The sequence below is a fragment of the Larus michahellis genome, chromosome 16 (genome assembly GCF_964199755.1).
Source record: "Larus michahellis chromosome 16, bLarMic1.1, whole genome shotgun sequence".
Taxonomy (NCBI): domain Eukaryota; kingdom Metazoa; phylum Chordata; class Aves; order Charadriiformes; family Laridae; genus Larus; species Larus michahellis.
This window is the reverse complement of record NC_133911.1, coordinates 4490762-4516375: the sequence shown is the minus strand read 5'-3', so window position 1 is coordinate 4516375 and position 25614 is coordinate 4490762. Positions and strand designations below refer to the sequence as shown.

General features: G+C 49.4%; 1 protein-coding gene across 1 annotated transcript in view; it reads right to left on the bottom strand.

Annotated features, from left to right (window-relative positions):
* The window catches only part of NOC2L (NOC2 like nucleolar associated transcriptional repressor), a 51172-nt gene that overhangs the window by 6000 nt on the left and 19558 nt on the right, over positions 1-25614 (bottom strand). The window contains exons 13-17 of the mRNA XM_074609453.1: positions 21373-21486; positions 21106-21207; positions 16172-16315; positions 9859-9972; positions 4332-4467 (exon numbers count right to left, since the gene is read on the bottom strand). Of these exons, the coding sequence (XP_074465554.1) occupies positions 4332-4467; positions 9859-9972; positions 16172-16315; positions 21106-21207; positions 21373-21486 (610 nt within the window). The remainder of the gene's footprint in view (positions 1-4331; positions 4468-9858; positions 9973-16171; positions 16316-21105; positions 21208-21372; positions 21487-25614) is intronic.

Genomic DNA, 25614 nt, shown 5'->3' with positions numbered 1-25614 from the left:
GCTGAAATGAGCAGGCAGCTTTCAGCTCCACCTGCACAAGGCAAGAGTAGGGGGAACCTTCCTCAGAGCCACGAAATTAAACAAATGCCTGCAAATTCACCGCTTTCCTTCCTTTTTCTGTGCAGCCCTATCTGCTGCATGCACCAACACGCTGCTTGCAATTTATTCCCTGCTGTGGCTGCACCACAGCCAGGTGTAGACCAAAACAAAGCCACTAGGAACAGACAGCCAGGAGGCAGCGTCGCCTTGTTAGAAGGACACGTGAACTCAAGTCCTGTCTCAAACCCCACTCCAGCTGTGCTGAGACATCCCTCCCTCTCCTGCCTCAATTATTGCTCCCGAATTTTTCGTATTGACTCACTGAGCGGGAGGCCAGGCAGCAGCACCTCCCAAACCTGATCTCGGTTGAGGTCTCCCAGAGCAACACAAGATGCACCAACAGGCAGCTAACCAGCGCTCCCAACCTCCGGGAGCGGATACGGATTTGTGCAGATGAACTTACTGACCGACGTCCAAAGAACTGTCTACCACCCTCTCCGTTCTTTCAGGAGATCCTAAAATAAACAGAAGTGCCAGTACTGACAGAGAAACCCAAAGAGACTTCTATACACGTGACGCCAGACACGAAAACGTCAGTTATTGCCAGTCTCACTAGGATTTAGAAGAGATTCATTCATTGTTGGATTCGACAAGGCCTGAGAAGTGAGAATGAAGATTCAGATGGGTGGGAGGCTTTTTCCACCAGGGACCTGTGGCCTATTGCAAAGGCTGAAGGCGGGGTTGGGACTCAGGAACGAAGAGACTGAAGACCTGCAAAGCTTACGGAGCTAGGAAAAAGGCTGCTGCTGTCAAAGATAAATGGCTCATCACGGTTTTGGCTGCTGTGAGGCTGCTAAGGTTAAGGTAAGGAAGGATCAGAGAGCTTAGCTACTGCTGGGTCCTGCAGGACGAAGAAGAAGGCCTGGGCCAAGGGGAGCGGATGGCCTGCTATCAGCCTTTCACCTCTGGCCTAATGCAAAACTGGGGGTGGGATTCAGACGAAGACAGGCTTATGCCTGGATCCTACACGGTCCATTAAAGCAGGCTGATGATGCAGCTAGCACAGGAGGCTGATCAGCCAGTTCAGTGGGCAGTAGGCTTAAAGAAGAAAATAATTGTTTATTTCAAACAGCGTCTAAGTTAAAGTTGTGGCATGTCTTACTGTGTTACCAGAGGATGCTGTGGAAGCCACATTAACAACGAGGATCAGACACAAACAGGGAACCAAGAGATTCATCAGTGGATATTAAATAAAATGGCCTCTCTGCAATCCTCAGTTCAGAACATCTCTAAGCTGCTGACCACCCCGTAACCCCCCCTGCCCTAAACGTACTTTTTCCTCTTCCCTGGTGTATCGATATACGGCAAGAGCACTGGAGGTGTTTAACTTACACCAGAATCTCTATACACCTGCCTGTAACCCCTCTCCTCAACACGTTCAATCACAGCCCAGCCCTGGAGCTGAAAGGTAGGAAGACTCAAGGCTTCCATTCCCAGAGCAGGGAGGGCGTACCTCACCAGCCCCATCTCTTTCTGCCCACATCTGGAAGTAGTGTTGTGTCCGAAGGGCTGATCTGCTCCGATGAGCTTCCCAGGTTCCCACAGCACATCAGTGTCATAGTTACTTTCATAGCACCAACCTGTCTTGGATCAGGTCACTCCCTGTCACTTTTCAAGGAGGTCAGCATCACTGGGCATTCTCTGCTATATTTATTGCTTTGCCACCATATTTCTTGTTTTCTTCTCCCAGAAAGTCCCTCCAGGGCAGTCTTATCTCCCTGCCCAGATTTCTGCCACCCGCTGCTCAACATGTCTCTCTTGGAAGTAGTTTGAGGCTGATGAACCAAAGTCCTTCCATTGTTCCAGACCCTCCCTTTTGCCTTATTTGAGGAGAGAAGATTGCTATGCCGTCAAACCTCACAGGTAAAGAAGCGAATACACAGGCCACGGCAGCTGCAGGGCCTCCCAAATCCCCTTGCATCTGGCCACCCGGTAGAACAATGGCCACAGAGACAGGGAACTGCAGCACTGGCTTCTCCGACTTCCATCCGCAGCCAGCCCTGACAGTTACTGAATGCAGAGCGCGGCTGGGAACATCTCACACCCCACACAGAGTAGGAACAAGAGCTCATTGTATGCATCTCCCAAGACACAGGCGCTTTTCCCAGCCTCCCTGTTCCCTGTCCCTTTCCCACTGTGGAGTCACACCATTGCCTGGAGGGGACTTCACCCTACGCTACAGCACAGACCCAGGGCTCCGCTGTCTCCACCCGGCGCCTCAGGATCCATGGTGGGGCTGAGCACAGTCGCTCCTTGAGATGCAAGCTGCCTTCAGGGCCCGTTGCCTCCCTCCAGAAAACACCCTACTAAGAACAAAAGCTATAGAGAGGCAGCTGACCCAGGAATGTTGAAAGGCAAGGCCCATGACTGACACTGCAGCGCTGATGAGTGCTCAGCGACCAGATACCGCAGACCAGATACCGGAGCTGTGGGACCCATAGACACAGAGCAGGGAGAGCCCTTAGATGTCACGTGGAGCTTTGTCCTCATTTGCACTCTCTTCGCAATATATGTCAGCCCCTTAAAGCTGCCAAAGAACCTCATGGACAGATGTCACAAGCACATGAAGAGGGGGAAAAGCCAGGCCTAACGAGTAGATGGCAAACCTGTATATTCAGCAGGTTTCTACAGTGCGCAGACAAGCACCACAAACAAGGTAGAAGCTGTGTACGTGAGGTGCCAGACAGACAACTGCCGGAGACCTTGTACTGTATCATCAGTAACTTCCATCACAGACGTGCCTCGTTAGGGTCCCAGTGTACACCCAGAAGTCCATCAGTCCAACAAACCTCCCAAGTGTACATAAAGTCCGTTCCTGTGAGGCACAGGAAGGGACCCTGGGTTTCCCCGGCTCCCAGCAAACCTGCCTTCCGAACTGCAGTTATCAACTGCCTTTTCCGAAGCCACTGGGATTCTTCTAAGGCACTGACTCATCTAGCAGGCAGGACAACCCCAGATCTCAAGGATATACCTCTGCAAATCACGTTGATGTCACACTGATCTCTCAATACCTTGGTGGGTTATGTGCTCTCTTTTGCTCTCCTCCCATTCTTTGCCAGGTCACCTACAAAAATCCACTGACTTCAACCTCAAGCTATCAAACAAGAGTTTTGCAACCTTCTCTTCCTCCTCTGTCACAGATGCCTGTGAGGAAGACAACGCTCATTGGTTCTGTGGTAAGTCTCAAGATTTATCCACACGCCTTACGATGTGCACAACAAACTAGGACTTTATCCGTAGATTAAATCTCCAAACAAGAAAACGCTGTATTCCTGCAAGTCGCCCTGCCGTATGAATGACAACGCATTTAGAAAAACCTGCGATAACACAAACATTCCAAATTACAAAAAGAACATCTAAGTTTTTCCTCAAACTCTGTGGTGAACTTCTCAGGCAGGTTCCACAATTTACTGTGGCCCCCTCGTGGTCACAGCCAGAGAGTGACATCACTCCATTTTCTCTAAAGGCTCCAGACTTTCTTGGCTTGTCAAGAATACTTCCTACATCAGTCACTATGAAACAGATAAATCAGAAGCGCATGCAAAGAGAGGATAACCATCAAAGATCCTTGTTCTGGTAGCCAGCCCCTATGATAGCTACTGTTTGAATGACATACACGGCAAAGAGCCAGCACGCTGTCAGGTAGAGAAACATTCTTAACTCTTCTTACATAGGTGAGGAAACAAAACGTGGATTTCTGCACCTCCACTTACGGTGCAAAAAGACAGCAAACACTTTTATGTTCTCCAAGGTGAGGCTTCAGCTCAGAACCTGCACAGGTTATAAGCACCAGAAGGAGAAGCCACTCTTTGGGAATTACAGTATGAACCGTGGCTGCTACCTTGAACAGCCTTTGAAAGCAGGGTCTGCATTCAGCCAGAGTTCTTGGGCTGTCAGGAGGAGGTCAGCGTCTGTGACAAAAGGAAGGTGCTAAGGGGAGGAGAGAGCATGGGTTATGCACAGAAAAAGACTAATGCAGGACTAAGGCTTTAAAATGAGCTGGAGTGACAAAGCAGGAGAGGGAGAGAAAGATAAAAGCCTTCCAACTATCTTCTGCCTGTCACTTTAAAAAGCTTCTAAAAGGCATCATCGTCCTGTGCTCTCTCTCCCTAACCATGTATCTTTGAATGGAAGATGGACAGGATGCACCCCCGCTTCGGGCAGGGCCGTACTGACCCACATCACACAGAATTCTGGACAAGGAGAATGTATGCCCAGCACCAGCCCCATACCTTTTATAGGGAATCCAACATTCTCCTCATCAGAGTCACTGTCCAGGTCAAAGAGGTCCTTGAATTCCTTCTTATCTTCTTCCTTGTTTTCATTTTGCTTCCTACGCTTGATTTCTGGGAAGTTCAAGTCTTCAAGCTGGAAAAAACCAAAACCAACAGTAAGAATAACCTTAATTTGTACTTTTAAACATAAAATGCTGAGCTTGGCTTCGCCCAGTGTGTGCAAGCCCCACTGCCAAGAACAGTTGGGTCTGTCTGCTGCCAACCAGGGCAGCAACGGAGAGATTTGTACGTCAGTTAGAAAGGTGAATGATACATGCAAAGCACCACTGCTCTATTGATCTTTACCTAATAAACTACTTTTGCTAATGGGCCATCTACTGCTGGTATCTTAGCACAGATAAAAATGTAAGACATCCACGACAAGCTGGCTGTCCTGCATCTCTGGGCTGAAAGCCGCGCAGACCCTGTGAGCTTGGGCAGCCAAGCACAGTCAAGCCAGACCGTGCTGGTCACCTCTGAAGTAGCAGTTTTCCACCGACGCCAAAAGCTGCGACAGCTATAGCAAAGGCACTGTCTTTTTGGCTGCACATTTCAGCACAGTTAAATGGCAAGGTGCTGAAGATGCTTAAGGTCTGTCCGCACCACGGCTTCCCCGGTTGCTAGCCCTTATGGAGATCAATGGGCCAAGAGCCTTGCTGCTGCAGACAGCCAATATCAATGCCATTAAGTACTTGCAATTGACACCACCTCACTGCTCTTTACACCTCTCCGGAGGGGGATTAGGGGGAGGATTTACTTGCAAGGGCTCAGGCCAGCAGGGCAAAGATAATCAGAATGCAAATTAAATCCCAAGTGCTCTCTGAACATCAGCTGCCCGCTGCCCGTGCCCGGCTGCACACCTCCTGGGAAGCACTCATGCATTAGCACACATTAGCTTGCTTGGAAACATTCGCCCCGCGAGTAATAACTCATTTGCTCTCTCCCACCCGTCAGACCACCCCTCAACACGCTCCCCTCTGACCACATCCACTTCAACCCTCCCGTGAGCTTCCCCCACTGGGAATGGCAGCAAAGCACAGTCTGTACAGAAAAGCAGCTCTCAGCGGAGGAAGAGTGAGAGAATGGGGACGGGGCGGGGGGAGAGACAACGAGAGACACCGAGACGCGCATTTGCTCCTGCAGCCAATTCCAGCAATTTCTCCCAGCCTGTTTCACTGTTATGGTCCCCAGCTGGGCAATATTGATTCCGGGAGCTGAGCACTTACAAGCAATAACCTGCAGCTCCAGGATGGAAAGTCAGAAGCTGGCCAGAGAAGGGGAAAGGGGAGCAAATCACCAACAACCATTGGCAGGGTCCTAATTTTAAATCATCTTACCACCTGCTCTGCTCTGCTATGAGATGCCTCTCCTTCCTCCGGCCCTGCAGAGATCTGCTGGGCTCTCTCTGTGCTGGAAGATGCTTGAAGAAACCAGCACACAACTGGCTTTCCAAAGAGCAGTTGCTGCATGCCAGAGAAGAGACTTGGGAAGCAAAACGCAGCAAGAGCAGCAATCCAGAGTCACCGTCCAACGACTGCCCTCAGCTGACCTAATGACATCCCCTTTCCTAGGGCAGTTATATGCTCCTGCAAGCTCCAGCGTGGGGCAGGGGAGCTGCCAGGGTGAAAACGTTTTCCTTAGCCCCTACCAGTTCTGGTGGACAAGACAGGCTCGTGCTTCACTCCTCTCATCTGTTCTGGCATGTAACTTTACGGAGAGTGGGAGGGCAGAGGGAGATCCTCCAGAAATACCAATTCAGTAAGAGGCTCCAGAAATAAAACACAAAGGTCTCAGAAGCTAAAATAAACCAGCAGCTAATGCTTCCAACCCAGCATTAGGCTGTGATCACAGACGCAGTCCCTGTTACCTGTTCCCTTTCAGTTTATACAGTCCTTGCCTCTCCAAGTGCCTCAGCCAGGTCATGCTGCCATCATCCCAGCCTCGGGGAGAAGCACCGGCGCTTCCTGCAGCCCAAGACCCGGACCACGATGTCCTCCCTCAGTAGCTCCATTTGGGTCAAGGCCTCTCATGTCCCACAGATGGTCACTCCAACAGGTACTGGGAACTGTACCCTGTGGCATGCCATCGGTATGACATGCTGAGCTCACTCTGGCAGTCTCCCAGTCACAGGCAGCACCTTTGGGCCCTCTTCTACCTGCAGAGTCCCTGCCTGGCAGCACTGGTAGCTATGACTCTTCAGCAGCAGTTAAACAGGAGTCCAGCATTGCCTAACTAGGAAATAGTTGAGGTTGAAAGTGTCACAAACAGAAGCAGAATCCCAGTTTTGACAACAAACAACTGCTGCATCAACTGCCCAAGTCCCTGTTGGCTTGTCCTGTTCTCCGTGACCCCGGTCACTTTTACTGCTCAGCGGCAGTAAATGAAATGCAAAAATCATGGAACACATCACTTAGTAGGCTTAAAGTGCTAATGGGGCTGTGTATGAGTAAAATGTCTCACATACATGATGTGGAACAGTTTTCTCCAATTCTCCAAACTTCTCCAATTCAAGGGAGCAAAGGAGAGAGACTTATCTGAACATTGCGAAAAATTTCTCCAGAATCTCGTGCAGGGCACGTAACAGGCTGTTAGTTGGGACTTCTCTGTATTTTCATACTGCTTAGGAGAAGTCCCCATTTCCACAGGCAGCCTACGGTTTTGGGTGACATGAGTACCGGTTGAACTCAACCTGAGCGTATTAAAAGGGACCTGGTGTTGAATCATGCTGAGTTGTGCTACCTCCAACTTTCTGAGACTCCACAGGAGTGCCTTCAAGATGGGCACCTCAAAACAAAGGCACCAGAAAACCCTACAGGCTGCGGAGTGATCACAAAGCAAAGGCATGAAGCTTGCACTGAGCCACAGCTCACAGATACAGCCTGTGTTCATCACACAGTAGCAATAATTAGGTAATTTGGGGACCAGTCTTTTAATCCCCAGCTAGAGGGTTACTAGCTACTGAGTCTCACGAAGCCGATTAGTCTACATCCCATTAAAAACCATTGGGAAAAGCAAATGGAATGGGCAGACGGGGTCAGCGTTGTTACAGAAGGCAAGCTGCAGCTCATACCAGCTGAGAGCCAGGCTGATTTTTTTCTGTTATTATTTCTTCCCCCCAATGGCTGCTAATGGGACATGGATTTTCCCAGCCCTAATGGGCCTCATGGTGTTCACTCTCCTGCTGGGGCTCACAATGCTGCATCATTAAGCTAGCAGTCCCCACCGAGAGAGACAACAGCCCCATTCACCAAGCAAAGATGTCGGGCAGCCACAGGCCCTTCGGAGAGCTAACTCTAAAGTCTGTCTCTCTCTCTGCAGCTTATCTGTTCAGCCCACTTCCTCCAAGAGAAAACAAGTCCCTGTCACTGCCCTTCAGACTTCCCCTAGTTTCAGAAGTCACCCCCTTGAGCCTTGCCATAGGAAAGCAATCCCCCTCAAGGGAAGCGTTCCACCTCAGCTGGTCCTGGCTACCCCAAGGCGTTTCAGCTCCCCTCCTCCCTTTAAAATGAGATGGGGGGTCGTCTACACCGAGGGCTGATCTCTCCCCTTGTGCCAGCTGCTTCTGTGCCAGGAAAGTGTCAGCTCACACCAGCAGGGTCAATTTTGGGCAAGAGCTTAGCCCCACTCACAGCTCCCCCTCCCCAATTTCCTTTCTGTAAAGGCCACATTCTCTTGCTGGGTTTGCCCAGAACACGAGTGTGCCTTTTGTTCCCTCTGCGCGGCTGCCCCAGGGAATTCCAGCCTCCTTTCCTTATCTCAGGCTAGTATACGATACCGAGCATTTCTAGGATCTCCCAGGTCTTCTACTGCGCTCTGGGACTTGGCTCAGAGCCAATCATCCTCATGTCCCATCGATTATTTTAATTGTTCCCCACCATACGCTGGAGACACCAATTATATCTATTTCCTGCTCCCTGGCCAAGAGCCTAGCTCAGCCACTTTCATTGCATTAGCATCGAGACAGCTTTCCTTTAGACTCCTAATGCAAACAAGATCCCACCCCCCCGGCTCTTCTGCATCCCGGAGCACAGTGCCATGAGGACTGGCCAAGGAGCCTTCCCTTGGGCAGGAGATGTGGGAAACGGCAGCCTGAGCACTTCTGTCCAGACAGCAAGTCCCACCTCACAACCAGCCTCCCCCACACGGGTGAAACGAGAAAGTGCAAAACAGAACTCATCTCTGATGTTCCCTTTGCTAAGAGAGGCATCTTCCCCCCCCTCACTTTCATGCAAATTTAGGTTTTAGACTGGCAATCCAGCCACGTTCTGCAGAGATGGAAAAAGAGCTAAAGGCCTCCACGAGCTCAACACACTCTGATTTACTATCAGGAAAGCAAAGCAATTTGCACGAAACAACGCAAACTGCCCAATGCAGTGTGAGAAGGCCCACGAATGTGGAGGTGAACACACAGAACAGGAACTGTGTGTACAGTCTAAACTTCGAAATTACATCACATGCTTGTTCCAAAAGTAACGTCCACAATACAGCTACTGCCCCAGTTGCTCAGAGACAATCGAATCTGGTACCCAACCTCCCCCTGCCGGTACACGCAATCGCTCTGTCCCTACTGTCTTCAGCTTCCTAGTCTTGAATTACAAAGGCTGCTGCTGTACCAACGCGTCTTGAACAGCGTGAGCCTTAATAAGGACAGAAGGAAATTTAACCTAGCATTCCTTCACCCTGCCTCACCTACCCTCTAACTTGGGCATATGAACAGGCTCCAGGCAGGGGACACAGACGTTGCTCCTAGAAATCCCAGCAAGACAAATCCGCAGGGAGCTGAATCACAGAATCACAGAATAGTTTGGTTGGAAGGCGCCTTTAAAGGTCATCTAGTCCAACGCCCCCTGCAATGAGCAGGGACATCTTCAACTGGATCAGGTTGCTCAGAGCCCCATCCAACCTGACTTTAAATGTTTCCAGGGATGGCACATCTACCACCTCCCAGGGCAACCTGTGCCAGTGTTTCACCACCTTCATCGTAAAAAAATGTATTTCTTGTATCTAGTCTAAATTTATCCTCTTTTAGTTTAAAACCATTACCCCCTTTCCTATCAGGCCCTGCTAAAAAGTTTGTCCCCATCTTTCCTGTAGGCCCCCATTAAGTACTTAGAAGGCCACAATAAGGTCTCCCTGGAGGCTTCTCTTCTCCAGGCTGAATAATCCCAACTCTCTCAGCCTGTCCTCATAGAAGAGGTGCTCATTTTTGTGGCCCTCCTCTGGACTCGCTTCAGTAGATCCATGTCTTTCCTGTGCTGAGGGGCTTCAGAGCTAGATGCAGTGAAGACACCGGCTAGGCTGCCGTCCAGCCACACTCCTGCTCTTTCCAAAAATGCCCAGCCTACGCACTCACACAGCTCAAACTAATTTCAGCTCACACCAGTGGAGCTGGTTTTGAGCAGCCATCATCCTGCTGCCAGGACATGGCTCTCCTGGCTTCCCATAGCACAGATGACGTTCAGTAAGTTAGACATTTCATTCTTACTCTTTCTTTGCCGCTGATTTCCAGTTGTATCTCCTTCTCTCTTAGCTTCTTCCACTGAGTATAATACTTGGTCAGAGGTGTTCCCTCCTCTTTGACCTGCTTCTCCCATTGTTCCTGTGGACAGAGGGGGTGCAAAGTTAAGAAAGGTTCTCAAAGCAGTTTTCCAATACAACTTTGGCAAACACAGAGAGTCAAGAGCAGAGGTTAAGACCCTTTCCCAAACCACCTTTTCCCAGCTTCTGGGTAGGAAATTGGCAACCATGACTTAAGAATGCAAGCAGGACTAAGTCTGAATTCAGGCACAGGCCTTTAAGCAACTACTGAGTCAGGAGTGGTGTGACTGACAACTCTCCTTAGGTAAAGCAATGCCCGGGCACTGCAGGGAAATTAAAGAAAGTCAAAAGATGAAATGGGCAGGCTGGCCAATGCAACAGCTTGCCTATGCAATAGCAAAGCACAGGATACCAATGGCACTGAAGGACAGCATAAAGTCCTCAAAAAAGGAGCATCTATATGGTGGTGTATAAGATGCTTTAGCTTATGGAAGATCACCAAATTTTCTCAGTGTGGTGGCCTGAAACATGGGTTCCCAGATTCCTATTTCTCCCTTCTAGAAGAGCCCTGATTCTCAGAATTGCTGAGGCTCTCCTAAAATCAGCTCAATGCCTTCTGGGATCCACGACTACTATCTTGGCCTTGAACGTTCACTCCTACTCTAGCTCTAGTGAGAAGACACTGACACAGAAGTCAAGTCAGATGATGCAGCCTACTGTAATGAAAAAGAAATTACTTCAACTGAAACCTGAAGATAGGAATCCCAGGGACAGATCAGAGGATCTATCAGGACACCATTTTCCTCCTGCGTCTTCAATGGAGGCATTTGATCACCTGCTCAGTTCTTGCTTTTTAATTCAGAAAAACCTCACGCAAGCATTTACAAGACCGAAGTACCAAAGGTGTCTGATTGCCTGTTCCCCCCGTTCTATAGCCAAGTGTTTATTTTTGAAACAAACATTCCCCTGCAGGGTCTTGGACTCATCCCAACCTTGAGAGAGGGAAGCACGAAGAAGTGCCGAACCTGTTTCTGCTGTCCAAGCAGGGAGAATCAGGAGGTGCAAACACCGTAAGTGGTGGGAAGCAAATTAAACAGTTAAAAATTCTTTTACGCTTCCATCATTTGGCATGTTAGTGCCGAAAGAGGGGTGGTGGTATGTCCTATTAAAATTCATTCTTCTTAACCTGCCAACATCTCTTTAACTTAAAACCCACGCAGAACTGTACCTGTTAAGTGGATTACCACGGTGCCCAAAGGCTCTGCGTTACCCCACAGTAAAAAGTCAATCTAACGTAAGCAGAAAGACATGACGCACAAGCAGGAATTGGAACAGGCAAAGGAGGAAGGGAATGAGCAACAGGAACAAAGGTTAGCATAGATACACTCAAAGGTCAACAGAGATCCAAAAAGAGTATCCTGAACCCAGGGCTGAGAACAAATCCAGAGGTCTGTATGGGCAGCTGTGGAGACACAGTGCTCCTGTCTGAGGGTGGGAACAAAAGACCAGACCATCTTCACAGCAGAAAACACAGGAAATATTCTTCAGCAGATCCCAAATCAACTACTTCTGGGGAGCGGAGCCCCAAAACTAGGGAGTTACAGTGCGTTGGCTGCAGCTGTGAGCCAGGGTGGGGGAAAAGGTTTGTTTAAAGAGCAGTGTATGAACAAGACAGAAAGAGCAGCTCTTCGCAACGGACAGCAGCGCAGAGCCCCCAGCTTAGACAAATACGCAAGTTTGTAATGCATCAGTCTACGCCAACTCTTGATGTGGCCCATCACTGGGAGAGAAGTGGAGATGAGCTGTGGTCTCTGCAGCTGGCACCAGGAGCTGAACTTTGGCAATTAAATGACGACCAGCTTGTGTCACCTGCACTTTAATGGCGCAGAATCTATTTATGCATCCTTCAACAGGCGCTATCAATACTGCATCAAGCCAAACAGGCCCTTTCTGGTAATCACGGGTCCCAGACTCACAACATGCCCCCCCAGGACTGTTTGTAACACGGCTCCAGGTCTGCGCAGCTGGAGCCTGCGTCTGCTCTCCGGTCTCCTCCCCGGCAGGCAGCCTGAAAGCACCGCCGATGGACCGCCGACTCCAGCAGCACTTGCTAGCGGAGACGCCAGCCAGCAGACAGCACAGCGTTACTGTCGGTCTGAGACACCGCTATGGCAAGAGGAGTAATTCCCGAGGAGTACAAAGTCACCCCATTTATAGATCAGGCTCGTATCAGGCTGCCAGCTGTATTCAGGCAATTTGTAGATGCTGCTTGGTATGGACGGCTTCTTAGAAAGACTCTTCTTACAGAGGGCAAAAGTCTATTTGTTCTGTCTAATACAGCTCTTTTGGTTTTAAAGTGCCCTGGAATCCAGAGAGAAAAAAGACCACTAAAACACTCCCATCTTTCTAGTCAGAACACCTCAACAGGAATTTTGAGAGAGTGGATGCCATCATGCCCACTTTAACCGTTTGCAATTCTCCTTCTATTAGTGCTTGTGCATCACTGTGTTGTCAGGCAACACCCAGCACGGAACAAGCCCACAATGCTAGCACCTGTACAAACGTACCACGGATCATCACCCACCCTCCAGAAAAACCTCCCATCTGAAATGTGAGATGAGGATGAATGCGGAAGATCTGGAAACCCCATGGAAATGAGGCAATGCTTTCCATCAGCCCATTCCCTCACTTCACATGTCATTAAGCCTAACAGCCTGCTGGGCTGTGCTGTTCCCAAACAAAGGTTCCCTGGCTCAGCGCAAAGGTCTCCCCGGGAACCACGGAGCTGTAACACAGCCCAGCACATGCTGCGGGTCCTTCCCTGCCTTCTCCCTGCCAACCCAGGGCCCACACCAGTGCAGACGGACGTAAAAATCAGAGCTGTGCATTACGCAGCTGGATTCAACTTCATCTGCAGGCTCCACTTTTTTTTGGCTCCCTTTAGCTCCAAAAAGCACCGACTCTCAAACATTGATCTGCTTCTTTAAAAAAAAAAAAAAAAGAGTAAAGTTCTCAATCTTAAAATAACGTGGAAGAAGTCAGGCCAAACATATCTGGTGTGCCTATCCCTCCATACCACAGTTCCTGGGATGCAACGAGGGATGTCTCCATAGTCCCTCCACGTAAAGCTAAACATTGCACCACCGTGCTCCATCCGCAGCACTAAATTCAATCCTCAGGTTGTTTCTTCTTTAAAATTATATAATATAGACCCTTAGGTAAAATCCAGCTTTCTAAAGCACACCAGCTACTCAGGAGTCCAGACCCGATCACATTCACAACCTTTATTCCCCTCATTTAAACCTATTTCTCTGTAATTCCCCTCCATGAAAGCCGCGTTTCAGCATGTTGCATGGAAGAATTAGCTCAGAAGTTGGGCTCTGCTCCCTACAGCGGAGCAGGCACAAATGCATGGATGTGAATACCAGAGAGCATTTGCTTTCAATTGCTCTTGCTGGCAAGGGGGACATGCAAATACCTCCTCTCCCCTCACCCCCCCTCTTTTCCTTCCCTTTTCTGGTAGTGTTTGCTCAAGAGAAGTGCCAATGCCCCACATATCTTGGAGACAGCCTGGCAAACTCAACCCAGACTTCGAGGGACCCTCCAAATCATTCTGGGAAGCCCAGTCTCTGTGGGAGCTTTGGCCCTTCTTGGGAATCTACACCATCTGCCTGCAAAGGAGTAGGGGGAAAACACAGTGCCACCTGGGCACAAACTCTGCCCTCTGGGCACAAAAGATAAGCCACTATGGCTCTTCCACCCCGCAGAAGTACTGAGTGGGCTGTTTCCTCCGCTCCCAGGAGCGCTGATATCCCATTAACTGAAGGAAGAGAAAGGCTCCCTTCTCCCACAGTGAAACACTGGAGAGGGACTTTTACAATGGCATGTAGTGATAGGACGAGGGGTAATGGCTGCAAACTGGAAGAGGGTAGATTTAGATGAGGTATCAGTAAGAAATTTTTCACTCTGAGGGTGGTGAGCCCCTGGCCCAGGTTGCCCAGAGAAGCTGTGGCTGCCCCATCCCTGGAGGGGTTCAAGGCCAGGTTGGACGGGGCTTGGAGCAACCTGGGCTGGTGGGAGGTGTCCCTGCCCAGGGCAGGGGGTGAGACTGGATGGTCTTTAAGGTCCCTTCCAACCCAAACCATTCTATGAGTCTATAACACAGCGCAAAAATACAGCCTGCACAGGCAGCCTCCTGAGCAGCACTTCACACTGTTGCTCTATCCTCTTAAACGGCAGAACAACCATCTCCAAACAGGGTTGGCAAACTGGTGCCTCCTTCCCTTAACCACCCTCCCTTACTCGAAGCAGGCTGCCTCTCGCTGCCCCTCCAGAGCCAGCCCTGCCTGATTCATGCTACTCGGCCACCCAGATGTCCCTGGGAAAGCAGGTGCACCAATGTCAACTAGGAGACCCACAGGCAACAAGATGTTAAAATAATCATTTAGCTCTTACACAAGGGACTGCAGCCAGAGTTGCCGGGAAAAGCAGACAGTGGCAGAGTTGTTGGAAACTCTGTTTTATTTTGCCGACGACCTTCCCCAGCCCATCTGTTTCACGGAGAACCCTAGAGGCTGAAATCTCTACCTCTGCAGAGTGGGTGGGTGGTCACAGCGTTGCCCACAAAAAAATACAGAACAACAAAACCCTAACCACTTCACTCCAGACGGGAAGCATAATTCCTTTAGCAAAACAGTCCAACCCAGAATGGCATTTACAGAACCAAAGACTACTTAGTCACTTCAAGCCCAGTTCCATCAACCCCTTAATCCCAGAATAGCGCTGCTGTGTCCCGGCATGGATATGTCAGGATTTCAAAGGCTAATTTTCCTGCAGTCCCCGCCCCTGAGTGTCTGAAGACAAATTAGTCAGCACTGCAACTTCTGCTCCATGCCCAGCTCCATGCCAACAGGTGGAGATTTCAATGATGCGGAACTCCCGACTGTCCAAAGACACCGTGTGGCCACTGAGAGACCACTCTGACCCACCAGTTACCTTGCACACAGAAATATTTCCACTTCTCTCCTGCCAGGCAATGAAGAGTCAGACCCACTACTTCCTCTCACACAGAGACACGTGCACACATACAGTTCACCTGCTATCAGGCTTGCAAAGGCTGCTGTGCTGGATAAAAAGCAAAGATAAAATGGCCAACCCAAAGGACACACAAACAAAGCTTCATTAAAAAGGCTTCCTTCCCTTTGGCTTCATTACATAGGGCCTGGATTTCAAAGGATGGAGCAAAGCAGAAGAAAAATAAGCTTCAAGCAAGGACACTGAAAGGAATGTCCTGACAATATGCTACACCATCCCTAGGAGGACCTGGCTCAGAACAGGCAGAGTCCTGGAGCAGGGGAAACAAGGAGAAAGGAGCATCTCTCAGCCTGTTAGCCAGATGGCCAGCTATTAGCTAACACACCCTCTAATATACTGGCTTTTAGCTGTGCTATAGTTCATTTCCTAAGATAAGAGGGCGGTTTCCACCATCACCTTAGCCACTCCTCTTCATCTCATCACTAAGGTGGAATCCTGACATTTAACTCAACTGCTCCACTGGGGTGGTGAGCCACTCAGAGCCACTGCAACTTTTCTACGTGTCAAATGTGCTCAACATTTTCTCAGCAGGCTGGATGCTTAGGCTGCAGACAGAAGAACATACCAGCCTCTCTCTTGAGAAGCAACTGCAGCACCCAGGATGCCTCATCACTGTTCTTATGGCTCAGAACTTTCCTGATTCTACAGCTCTGTCTCCACAAGGGCCCAGGAAAATGGGGAAAGGGTTGCCGCAGGATCCCGAACTGCCACATATCAGTCTGCTGGTGCCTTGGTTCTACACTTCTGGAGACTGGTCTCTGCAGACCAGGAGGAAACAACCCTTAAAGAGGTGGCAGAATTCCGCCCTATCACTTTAGGCACAAACTGCTACCTACGTATCAGGAATGGGATGACGAAAACAAAGAAACTTCTCAATACAGAAGATGCCCCAGCAAGGCAAGGCGCTTCCATGCATGCGTGTGTGTTATAAATAATAGAAGGGTGTAATTTATCGACTGTGTTTTCCATGAGGCTCTTGGCTGCAGGGTGTTGCCAGCTATAGCATCAGAGCCCTGCCGAGTTCAGTTGTTTGTGAACCTCTGCCCCACCCCACACGCTCCCTTTCCATGATCTCGTTGTCCCTCCTCCCTCTGCCACCCGCTCAACCCCAGCAGCCGGAGCCTGACTGTCTTTCCAGGAAGCCCAAATCGAAGTAGCAGACTCACCACAGACTCCCTGCTGGCCACGCCGAAGGTAGCTTTCTGACGCCTGCTGGCGATGTAGGCAGAATTTTCCTGCAGTTTCTCCAGGAGCTGCCGGATAGGCTTGCAGTAGTTGGAAATCTTGCATTCCTTCAAGAAAGATTTTAGCTGGGAGGAGGAAAAGGAGAGGAAGAATGAAAGCAATGTAATAATTTCCATAAAGAGATCCCATCAGCAAAAACACATTTCCCACCCCCGGTGACAGACAGCATGGGGTATCTTTTCCCTTCAATTCATACCATACTCCAAAGTATTGCCCATATTCAACCCTGCGGGTCCTGCCACCCTGGGCTGGGAGGATGCAAAGAGTTGCAGTGACAGGCCAGATGTTTGTACACAATCAGTGCAGGGACCTTGCTCAAAACCAGCTCTTTGCACCCTTTAACACTACTTCTTTCTGAAAAAAAATATGTATCAGTGGAGTTGAAGCAGCCAGCTCTCTGGGGCCTCAGCTCCTAGCTGCCATTGTAGTTACAATATCACTGTCTCCTGCTCGGCCAAAGAGTAAGAGGGACCGTGGACTAGATGCACACACACCAGGAGTTAACAGCAGATACTAGATGGTCAAAAGCACAGGGAAGCCAGGATTAGAATGGGGAAAGGTGTCTGCGGGTTAAGACTAGAAAACCGTTGGATATTGGGATGGGAATACCAAATACAAGAGGCTGTGGATGAGACTGATGGTTGGGATTGAAGGCAGAGTTTGAGAAGAGACTTAAAACCGGGGTGGAAGCGTCCGTGGCCTGGGAGTAAGGGTCTCTGGCGTAGCTTGGTGGGAAAATGTGGTGCCACTAAGCAGCAGAGCTGCGGGTCAGGACAGACGGCCATCCGCAGAGTCACACAGGGTGAAGTTTGCTTAATGTCTGACTATACCAGCCCAATTCCAACTGGCACCGCTGAGTTTTCAGGGGAGCAAACCCACACACCCATCACACAAAAATTTGCCCTCCCTGTGGACTCGTGCAGCGTGTGCCTAGATAATTCTCTCTTTTAGACCCAAAGCCTTATGCATAACCCTCAGGACAAGAGCCAGGAAACCGCAAACCCTACTGCTGCCTTAAAGAGCAAGGACCATCCTACTCCCAGAGAATCTGCTCCTGCCCTCCCTCTGTGCCCAAAACACACTTCGCTACTCTCAGACTATGAGATTTCAAACAGGGCATGTTTTTGTGTTTTCTGTTTTAATCTCAGTAGCCTCACCCTTAAGCAAACCTCTGCACCAAAGATTTCCCCTCCCAATACAAACCACCCTCCAACACCACTGCACTGTTCTGACGTGTCCGAACTAAAAACTAAGGCAGCAGTGGATGCTCTTGATGACACAGAGAGAGATGGGAGTCCAGATTGACTCACAGTTTGAATTCCAGTCTACTACACTGCCTGCTAACAGTTTTCACCAACCCCAAGACAAGCCCCTGGCGTGCTGTCCAAATTCTGCAGGCCAGGCTCTTTGCTAGAGCCATATATATATATATATATGTATAATACACACACACATTACCCAGGCACTTGATTTAGAGAAACAGATCCAACAAGGCAAAAGAAAATGGTTAACCACAATTGAACGCTCATCTCAGCTGGGACCTGCAGATGCTATCATGATAGAGATAAAGGGTTTCTAGTCAGCAAATACAATACTGCCTTCTCTACTTACGGCCTCAAATGTTCTGCCTCAGAAGACAGTGCTGGGGGAAGGAGCAAGACGTCTTCCTCCATTAAAGCCTACATGTTGGATTGATCTTACATGCCAAGTGGGTAGGTATTAAATGTTAATCAAGAGGTGACAGTCACACCCAGCCCCTCTCTGTCAGGACACTGCTCTCCTGATGCGTATATTGGTGCAGGATCTGCTGTCTGCCACACACATGGACAATGTCCCCCATTACCTAGCAGCAGGGGCTTCTCTTGTCCTTTTATCCCCAGCATACGCCTACCTGCCATCATACATCCAACTTGGACAAATGGGAGTTAAAATGAACCTTTCCCCCTTTCCACAAAGAAACAGCCCATCAAACAAGTACAAAGGAACCATCAGCGAAACTATTCTTCTGCTGGTGAAGCCTGTCCTACCCTCACCCCTCCTTTCTAAAATATTTATTTTTTATAGGTGCTGCATATTTATCTCCACTGAGGGATGCATTTGTCATTCGATTTATCTCACTTGATCCCCACAGCTGCAGCCCCAGATCCATTTCATCCGCTGCCACATACATTATCATTTTTCTTTCGTTGCAGAAGTGTCACCAGAAATCCTGCAAAATCTCAGGCTCTATCTGTGCAGTTTGTGTTGTGCGTTCGCTCTCACAGCCATATGCTTCATTTCTTCTTTCCCCCTCCTCTCTCCAACCCCTGCAATCCCTCACAGTCCCACCACTATCTGCCACAGATATTAACGAAACGTAATGAGATCTCAGTCCTGTGTTAAGAGGCAGGGAACAACCAAGAAGGTAAAAGAAGATAGAGGAGAGGGAGAGAGAGAGAGAGAAAGGGACTCTGTATGCCTTTTTTCACTGTGCCAAATACAACAACCATATCTTTACAGAATAAAACAATCAGAACATACGCGTGTATATGTCATTAACATCTCACGTCGGTTCCTAGCTAAGCAGCTCTGTGATTAGTGGGATTGATTCTGTTGAACTGCCAGCCTTAAACACCAATGGTTTATACCAGCAGAGACCACAGCAAAAAAACACCTCCTCTTACTGTAAACGACGCAGGGAACTATAAATGATCTGAAGCAGCTGGGTGTGTGTGTTCCAGGGAATCCAAATTGAGCCCAATCCACCACTCACAAAAATCAGAGGGGACAGAGAGCAAGCAGCAGCAGGAGCAGCTGCTGGCAAGGCAAACTGGTACCTCCTGCCCTTCTGTCTTGCTGCAAGTAATGCCTAAATCACGTCATCTCCTGCCTGCACCCAGCAGTACCTACCCCTTATTGATGCCTGCCCAGTTTTTTCCCTTTAACCTCCCACCTCTGCTCTCCGATGCCTGTCCGAGCTCTAGAGGAGGGAAGAGGCAGCCTTTTCCAAGCATCCAGACTCACAGGCTCTGTGCTCAGAGCTCCTCACCAGCCTGCGGAGGCAGTGACCACCATGGGGTCATCCCAGTGGCTCGGCAGAACAGAAGCCTTTGAACTGCCTCCTGGCTCCTACTGGCTCTCCTTTCCTTTGATCTGCCCGGGAGCTTCCTGCCTTCCAGGCAAGGAGGTTTTAAAGTTCAGTTTGAAGGCAGTTCAGCCTAGCTTCTCCCAAAGCCGCTGACCAGAAGACGAGGAATGCAACCCTTGCCAGCTGGAACGCAGCCCCTACGACACGGCACTGAGAGAAGCGTGAGCTCATCGGGGAGGAAGAATCAGGACAGATGGATTTTTACAGTTAACTGGAACCATTCCAGGAGAAAAGCCTCCCCCCCCACACTTTCCCGAAGACTCTGAGATTTTGGGAAGCTAACCTCAGCACCCCAGCCCAGCAGACGCCACGAGGCTGTGGTTAGTGGCAGCCAAATAAGAATCCGATAGCATTAATTCTCTGCAGAAATACAGGCTGGTCCCAGGGTGTGTTTGGAAGCCACAGGGTGCTTGGTGCCAGAGGGCCGTCAGCCGTTTTTCATTCCAGCTAGAACATCGTCTCCGACAGCTTCGATGCTCTCAACAGCTGCTGGCTGAGAGGGAAGGGCTTTGTTCGCTGCCGATAAGCCAGAAGCACGCAAAGCGAGAGCAAGCGCGGGGAGCCGCTCTCCTAGCACAGAGAGTGCCTGTCAGCTCGCATTAGCCAAAGCAGCCTACTGCCAGCTAGGCAATGGCCTGTGCCAGGCTGCAGGGACCCAGCCAAGAGCCATGCGCCTGACAGATGCCAGCCTATTACACACAGCAGAAACAAGGAGATTTGCCTCCCAAGCAGCCTGCGGGTCCCAGCCGAGACATTGCTCCCACGTCAACCAGAGGCATCATAGCAACAAGGTACGCACACAGGGTCTCACGGCAGACAGCAAAGCGAAGCAGAGGCTCATGTCCCCATGGAGGATACGACAGCAGCCCTCTGCCAAACTTGCGTGGCACCTGCCGCTCACGAGTTAAAAATAGAGAGGATTAGGAGGAAAGGGAGGGAACAAGTTCCAACGCGTTTGCACTGAGAGATCTTACTGTTCAAAGCAGAGAGGTCACTGTTCATTCAAAACTGAAGCCACCCAGCTAGCAAGGTATTAGGGAAAGATTACGCACAGCACACCCAGACGCACAGCACTATTAGGCAGTTTTATTGCGGATGATGAAGTACATAAACACAAAGTGGCTTGGAAGAACACCCTGCACCATCGAATGGCAGGGGAGAGGCAATGGAGACTATTTTGCAGCACTGCTCTTCCGTGCAGCAAGGAGGAGGGATGGAGACAAGAATTGTACTGTTTTGTATGGAGAGACCTGGGGAGAAAGTGCCCCGGTGGAGAGAGACACTGTGAAAGGAGGGAAGATTGCCATCTTGTGGAGAGCACGTGAGGGAGGCCGTAAGGCAAGGAAAAGTATGGGCTCCCAGCCCACGGGTACCGCTCTGAGACAATACAGCAATTTGGGAAACTCTGACGTGCCAAGAACTCATCTGTGTTTGCTAATCAAAACCACATCCCTACAGCAGTTATGCGGCCCTCTGTTCCACTGTGGCTCCCAAAAGAGTGGCTAACTCCACAGCCACTTTCACCCACCTTCAGCCTCCTAATTAAATACGATGCCTCTGTTCCTCCCCAAGAATTCCCCAAAACGCAAAGAAAAACTATAATTAAGAAAAGGCAAATGACGCTCTCCTTACATTCTGAGGACCATCTTGAGATCACTGTTAGCTTAAATGACGTTATCCCACTCTGCGCACATTCATGGCACGACCGAGAAGCGTCTTACAGCTTACCTGAATGACAGTGGGGAGAACCAACTCTGGGAATCCAATGCTGTAGGCTTGGCAATGGAGATACTCAAGCATCAGGTCATAGAGCTGGTCAATGAGTCCATCCTGGGGAGGGGAAGCAGAAATAGAGATATTAGGAACTAAACCCTACAGCACCCAGGTTGGGAAATGAGTCTCCAGCCTTACCGGACAGGAACACAAAGCATACTGCTAGGGCAACTCTCATTTACAGAGATGCAGTGCACTTTTGGCCACTGGGGTTCCACTTACTCGGAAGGCCTTCTCCTGCAGGTTGACATTGGAAAGCTTCAAGATCACTGCAAAGTTTATAGGCTTAGCACTCATCCGTCCTGGCTTCTTGTTGAAATCCACTTGTTGGAAAACCTACAACAGAAAAAAACGAGTGTAAAGATGATCACACCGCAAAACAAAACAGATACCAAATGACTCAACTAAGATCACGCAGTTGGTGACAGAGCTGAGAAGACAATCAAAAAATCCTGATTTCTGCTTGCCTGTTCTGATCACCGTCCCACACCTTTCTTAAATACCATAGCAAGGGACAGTTAGAGAGCAAACACCAACAACACCTGAAACTTTAGAGACCTGAGTGTGAAAAATGCCACAGAAGCGCAAGGTAAAAGGAAACCAACACAGGCAACAACACAAGAAAATACAGGTTTGTTCTTCAGACCCATACTTCTAATGGTCAGAAAGATCATACTACGAAGCTTGAGTGTATTTTGGAGCTCTCCCTTAAGGTGAGCAGCTTTTGAATGGCAAGACTAAGTGTTGCTTAGACCAAATCCATTTCCCTTTTATTGTCACTGAAATAATTGGCCCAGGAAGCAGAGAGACCAGTAAGCCCTTTTCGCAAACACCCCATTGCCAGGCACGATTTCTGTTCTAACACATTTCCCATTAGTGTCCCTTGTACCAGTGATAACTGAACAGCCTTCGAATAACTACATATTATTCGCCATGGACACATTTCATTTTATAGCAAGGGACATGGAGAAAAACTGGCCCCTCCCCAGAGTTTGAGAGGAGACCATGAACCCCGCTCATCAAGAAGACGAGCACACACAAGCTCTAGGGTACAGCTGGGTGTCCAGTAGACTAGTCAAAAAGCAGACTTACACCTTTGGTTTTGTGTTTTTCCAGAGCTTGTTTAATGATAATGGTTGGGGAGAGGAGTATTTCTGAAAGAGAAGGTACAAAGCTTACATAGTAGAAAGAAGAAAACGGAGAGGAAGTTTACGTATGTGCATGTGACTGGCTCTCCAGGGTGGCATTTCAAGTTTGATTTTAACTAAGAAAAGCCATTATTGCCTTAAAACTTCATAAACTCCCAGAGGAGTTTGTTAACTCCTCCTCCCAGAGCACGGCCACAAAGATGATCCGAGGGCTGGAGCCCCTCTGCTGTGAGGACAGGCTGAGAGAATTGGGGGGGTTCAGCCTGGAGAAGAGAAGGCTCCGGGGAGACCTCAGAGCCCCTTCCAGTCCCTGAAGGGGGCCTACAGGAAGGATGGGGAGGGGCTGTTTGCAAGGGCATGGAGCCATAGGACGAGGGCCAATGGTTTAAACTAGAGCAGGGCAGGATTAGGTTAGACATCAGGAAGAAGTTCTTTACACTGAGGGTGGTGAGACACTGGCCCAGGTTGCCCAGAGAGGTGGGGGAGGCCCCATCCCTGGAGACATTCAAGGCCAGGCTGGATGAGGCTCTGAGCAACCTGATCTAGTTACAGATGTCCCTGCTCACTGCAGGGGGGTGGGACCAGATGGCCTTTAGAGGTCCCTTCCAACCCAATATATGCTATCATTCTATGAAACTGTAATCAAGACCAAGAACTATATGGAAGCTTTTTCCCCACTCCCTCCTTTTAGGAAGGAGCTTCCCATCTTCAGTGGGAGAAGGGTAAAACGTATCAATGAGAATTTCCATTCTTCACTTCCCTGAAAGGCTACGTGCAGCACAGAGGAAAGTTATCTTCCGCTGAGATCGGCTAGAGGCAGAACCTGCCTTGGTCCCCACCACCCTGAGCAGGCATCAGGGTACACTATCCCAAGAAGCCCGTGTGTTGTGCTGCTCTGAAGCTGTGATACACGAAGGAACACAAGGTTTCTAAAACGAGCAGCGACGCAAATATGGCTTTTCCCAGCCTTGTAGCAGCAAACATCAGGAGAAAGATGATAAAAGCTGCAAAAACCACTTGATCCAGGGCAGAGCCCCAGAGACCCCCATTGGGGGATAACAAGTGGCAATCAAGGGCAGTGATCTCATTTTAAAAATAAAAATCAGCCAACAATTGGTAATCATTTGCATATCTGATGACAACATTGAGGGGGGCTGATGAGGAGAATTATCCTGCCACCCATACTTTTGAGCACCTCAAAAGCAGCCCACAGTTCCTCCCCGTCCCCAACGCTTTTAAATCATGCTTCTGAGCAGGAAATAATTTCTAGTCCCTCTATGCGGCAGCGACACATTCATCATCAGACCCCAACCAGCCCAGCAACGTGGGGATATGCGGCACACTGATTGCTAGAGGGTGAGGCGAGGAGGAAAGGGAGGGTGTTCAGGTCACGTGGATGGCCCCAGGCCAGAAAAGCATGGAGACGACTATTGATTTTTTTACATTTTATTTGTCAATCCAGGTTATTTGGAAGGGAGGGACAAGCTTGGTGGCTTGCGAAAACAAAGAGCCCTAGCCTAGGGAATCGATGCTATAAACCTCGTTATGCACAGTTATTTCTTTGGCCAAAACAGTAGTATTGATCCCTGAGGTCAGACACATTAAAGCAAAAGGCATCAGGCTCTGTGGGATCCTAACATGCTGCTAGGCAAGCGGGGAAATGCAACCAGAGGTTTTGAAACTCTCCCAGGAGGTGCTAGGGAGCCGGTCAGGACATGTGGGAAGGAGGGAAATCGTGGTTCCCATCTCAAGACTGTGCAGAAGGGATCAGTTATGGGCCAGACTGAAGCAGAGGATGACTGATATCTAGGAATCCTGGGGCAGGGTGGAAAGGCGATAGTGAGGGACTAGAGTGCCAGAAAATGTCAAAAGCCAACAATTTGGCTTAAGTGATAACCACTAGCAGACAGAGGAAAGGACAGGGCAACACAGGCAGGAAGGAGAAGGATTTTTTGGCAGTCTGAAGCTCACAGACGATTTCCACATGCATAGTAGGAAGAGTGCTCAGATACACAGTTTACACTGCCAGAGCACAAACCAGGGAACCAGCTCTGCACCCACAGCACTCCCACTGTGTCGCCCCATCCGCTCCCCATTTCTTTCTCCCAGGCTCTAGCAAAAGCCTCCTGGCGTCTGCTTTGATCACCCCAAAGCTGCCTCAGGCCAGCCCACGGCAGCCCAGCACACAGGGCTTTGCTGGGCCTGCCTGCAGCCTTCCCTCAGCTCCCTCGGTCACCCTCCCACTTCACCAAGGGAGGGCTGAGACAGCCTAATTAAGCAGCTTCAGCAGAGTCTGATTATTGCCAAGTACAGACAAGCTGCCCAACTTTCTGCAGAAGCTGTACTGAAGTACTCAGACACAAAACTGTTAAGATTAGAAGGGACCTCTGGAAGTCATCTATCAGGTTCAACTAGAACAGGTTGTTCAGGGCTATGTCCAGTCAGATTTTGAGTATCTCCAAGGACAGATGGGGGGTTGCTTTGGTTCTTTTTCCTTCATTGTTTAAGTCGGTGAGGATGTTGTCATTACAGGGTTCCTCCTCCTCAAGTGGAGGACGTTGCAGTTCTCTCTGTTGGGCTACATGAGGCTTCCATCTGCCTGTTTCTCCAACCTGTCAAGGTTCCTGTGAATTCCAGGACATTATCTGGTGTATAAACAACTCCTCCCAAGTTTGTATCATCTGCAAGCTTGCTGATGGTGCTCCTCTGCCCCACCATTCAAATCATTAACGTATATGATAACCAGTATCAGCCCCAGTATCGGTCCCCAGGGTACACCACTAGTGGCCTCTACTTAGATTTCATGCCACTGATCACAGCAGGAGCCTGGAACTTCAGCCAGCTGCCAATACACCTCACAGGCTGCTCATCTAGTCTGCAATTCAACAGCTTGTCTGCAAGGAAGTTATGGGAGCTGGTATCCAAAACCTTGACAAAGAGGAGATAAACAACATCCACTGCTCTCCTGTTACCACTGAGCCAGTCATCTCGCTGTAGAAGTCTATTAGATTGGTCAGGCATGATTTCACTCAAACAACCCCTGGTACCTGCAGGGCTGTGATCCAGAATTTAAGAGCTACAATATAGTGGTGGAGGGAGGAGAACGAGGAAGAGTAAAGATGCAGCTTCAGTTGGTGCAGTGGTTCAGCTTAGTCTGTCTAAAGTTCCAGATTTTCCTCTCTGTGTAAAGGAGGCAAAAAGCCCACGTCTCATAGAACGCTAATTTTAGATCTGTGCTTAAATGTATGACAGTGCCCAGCATTATCAATTCTCCAACTTTGCATCATCCCATTTTCTCGGACACAATCTGCTGCCC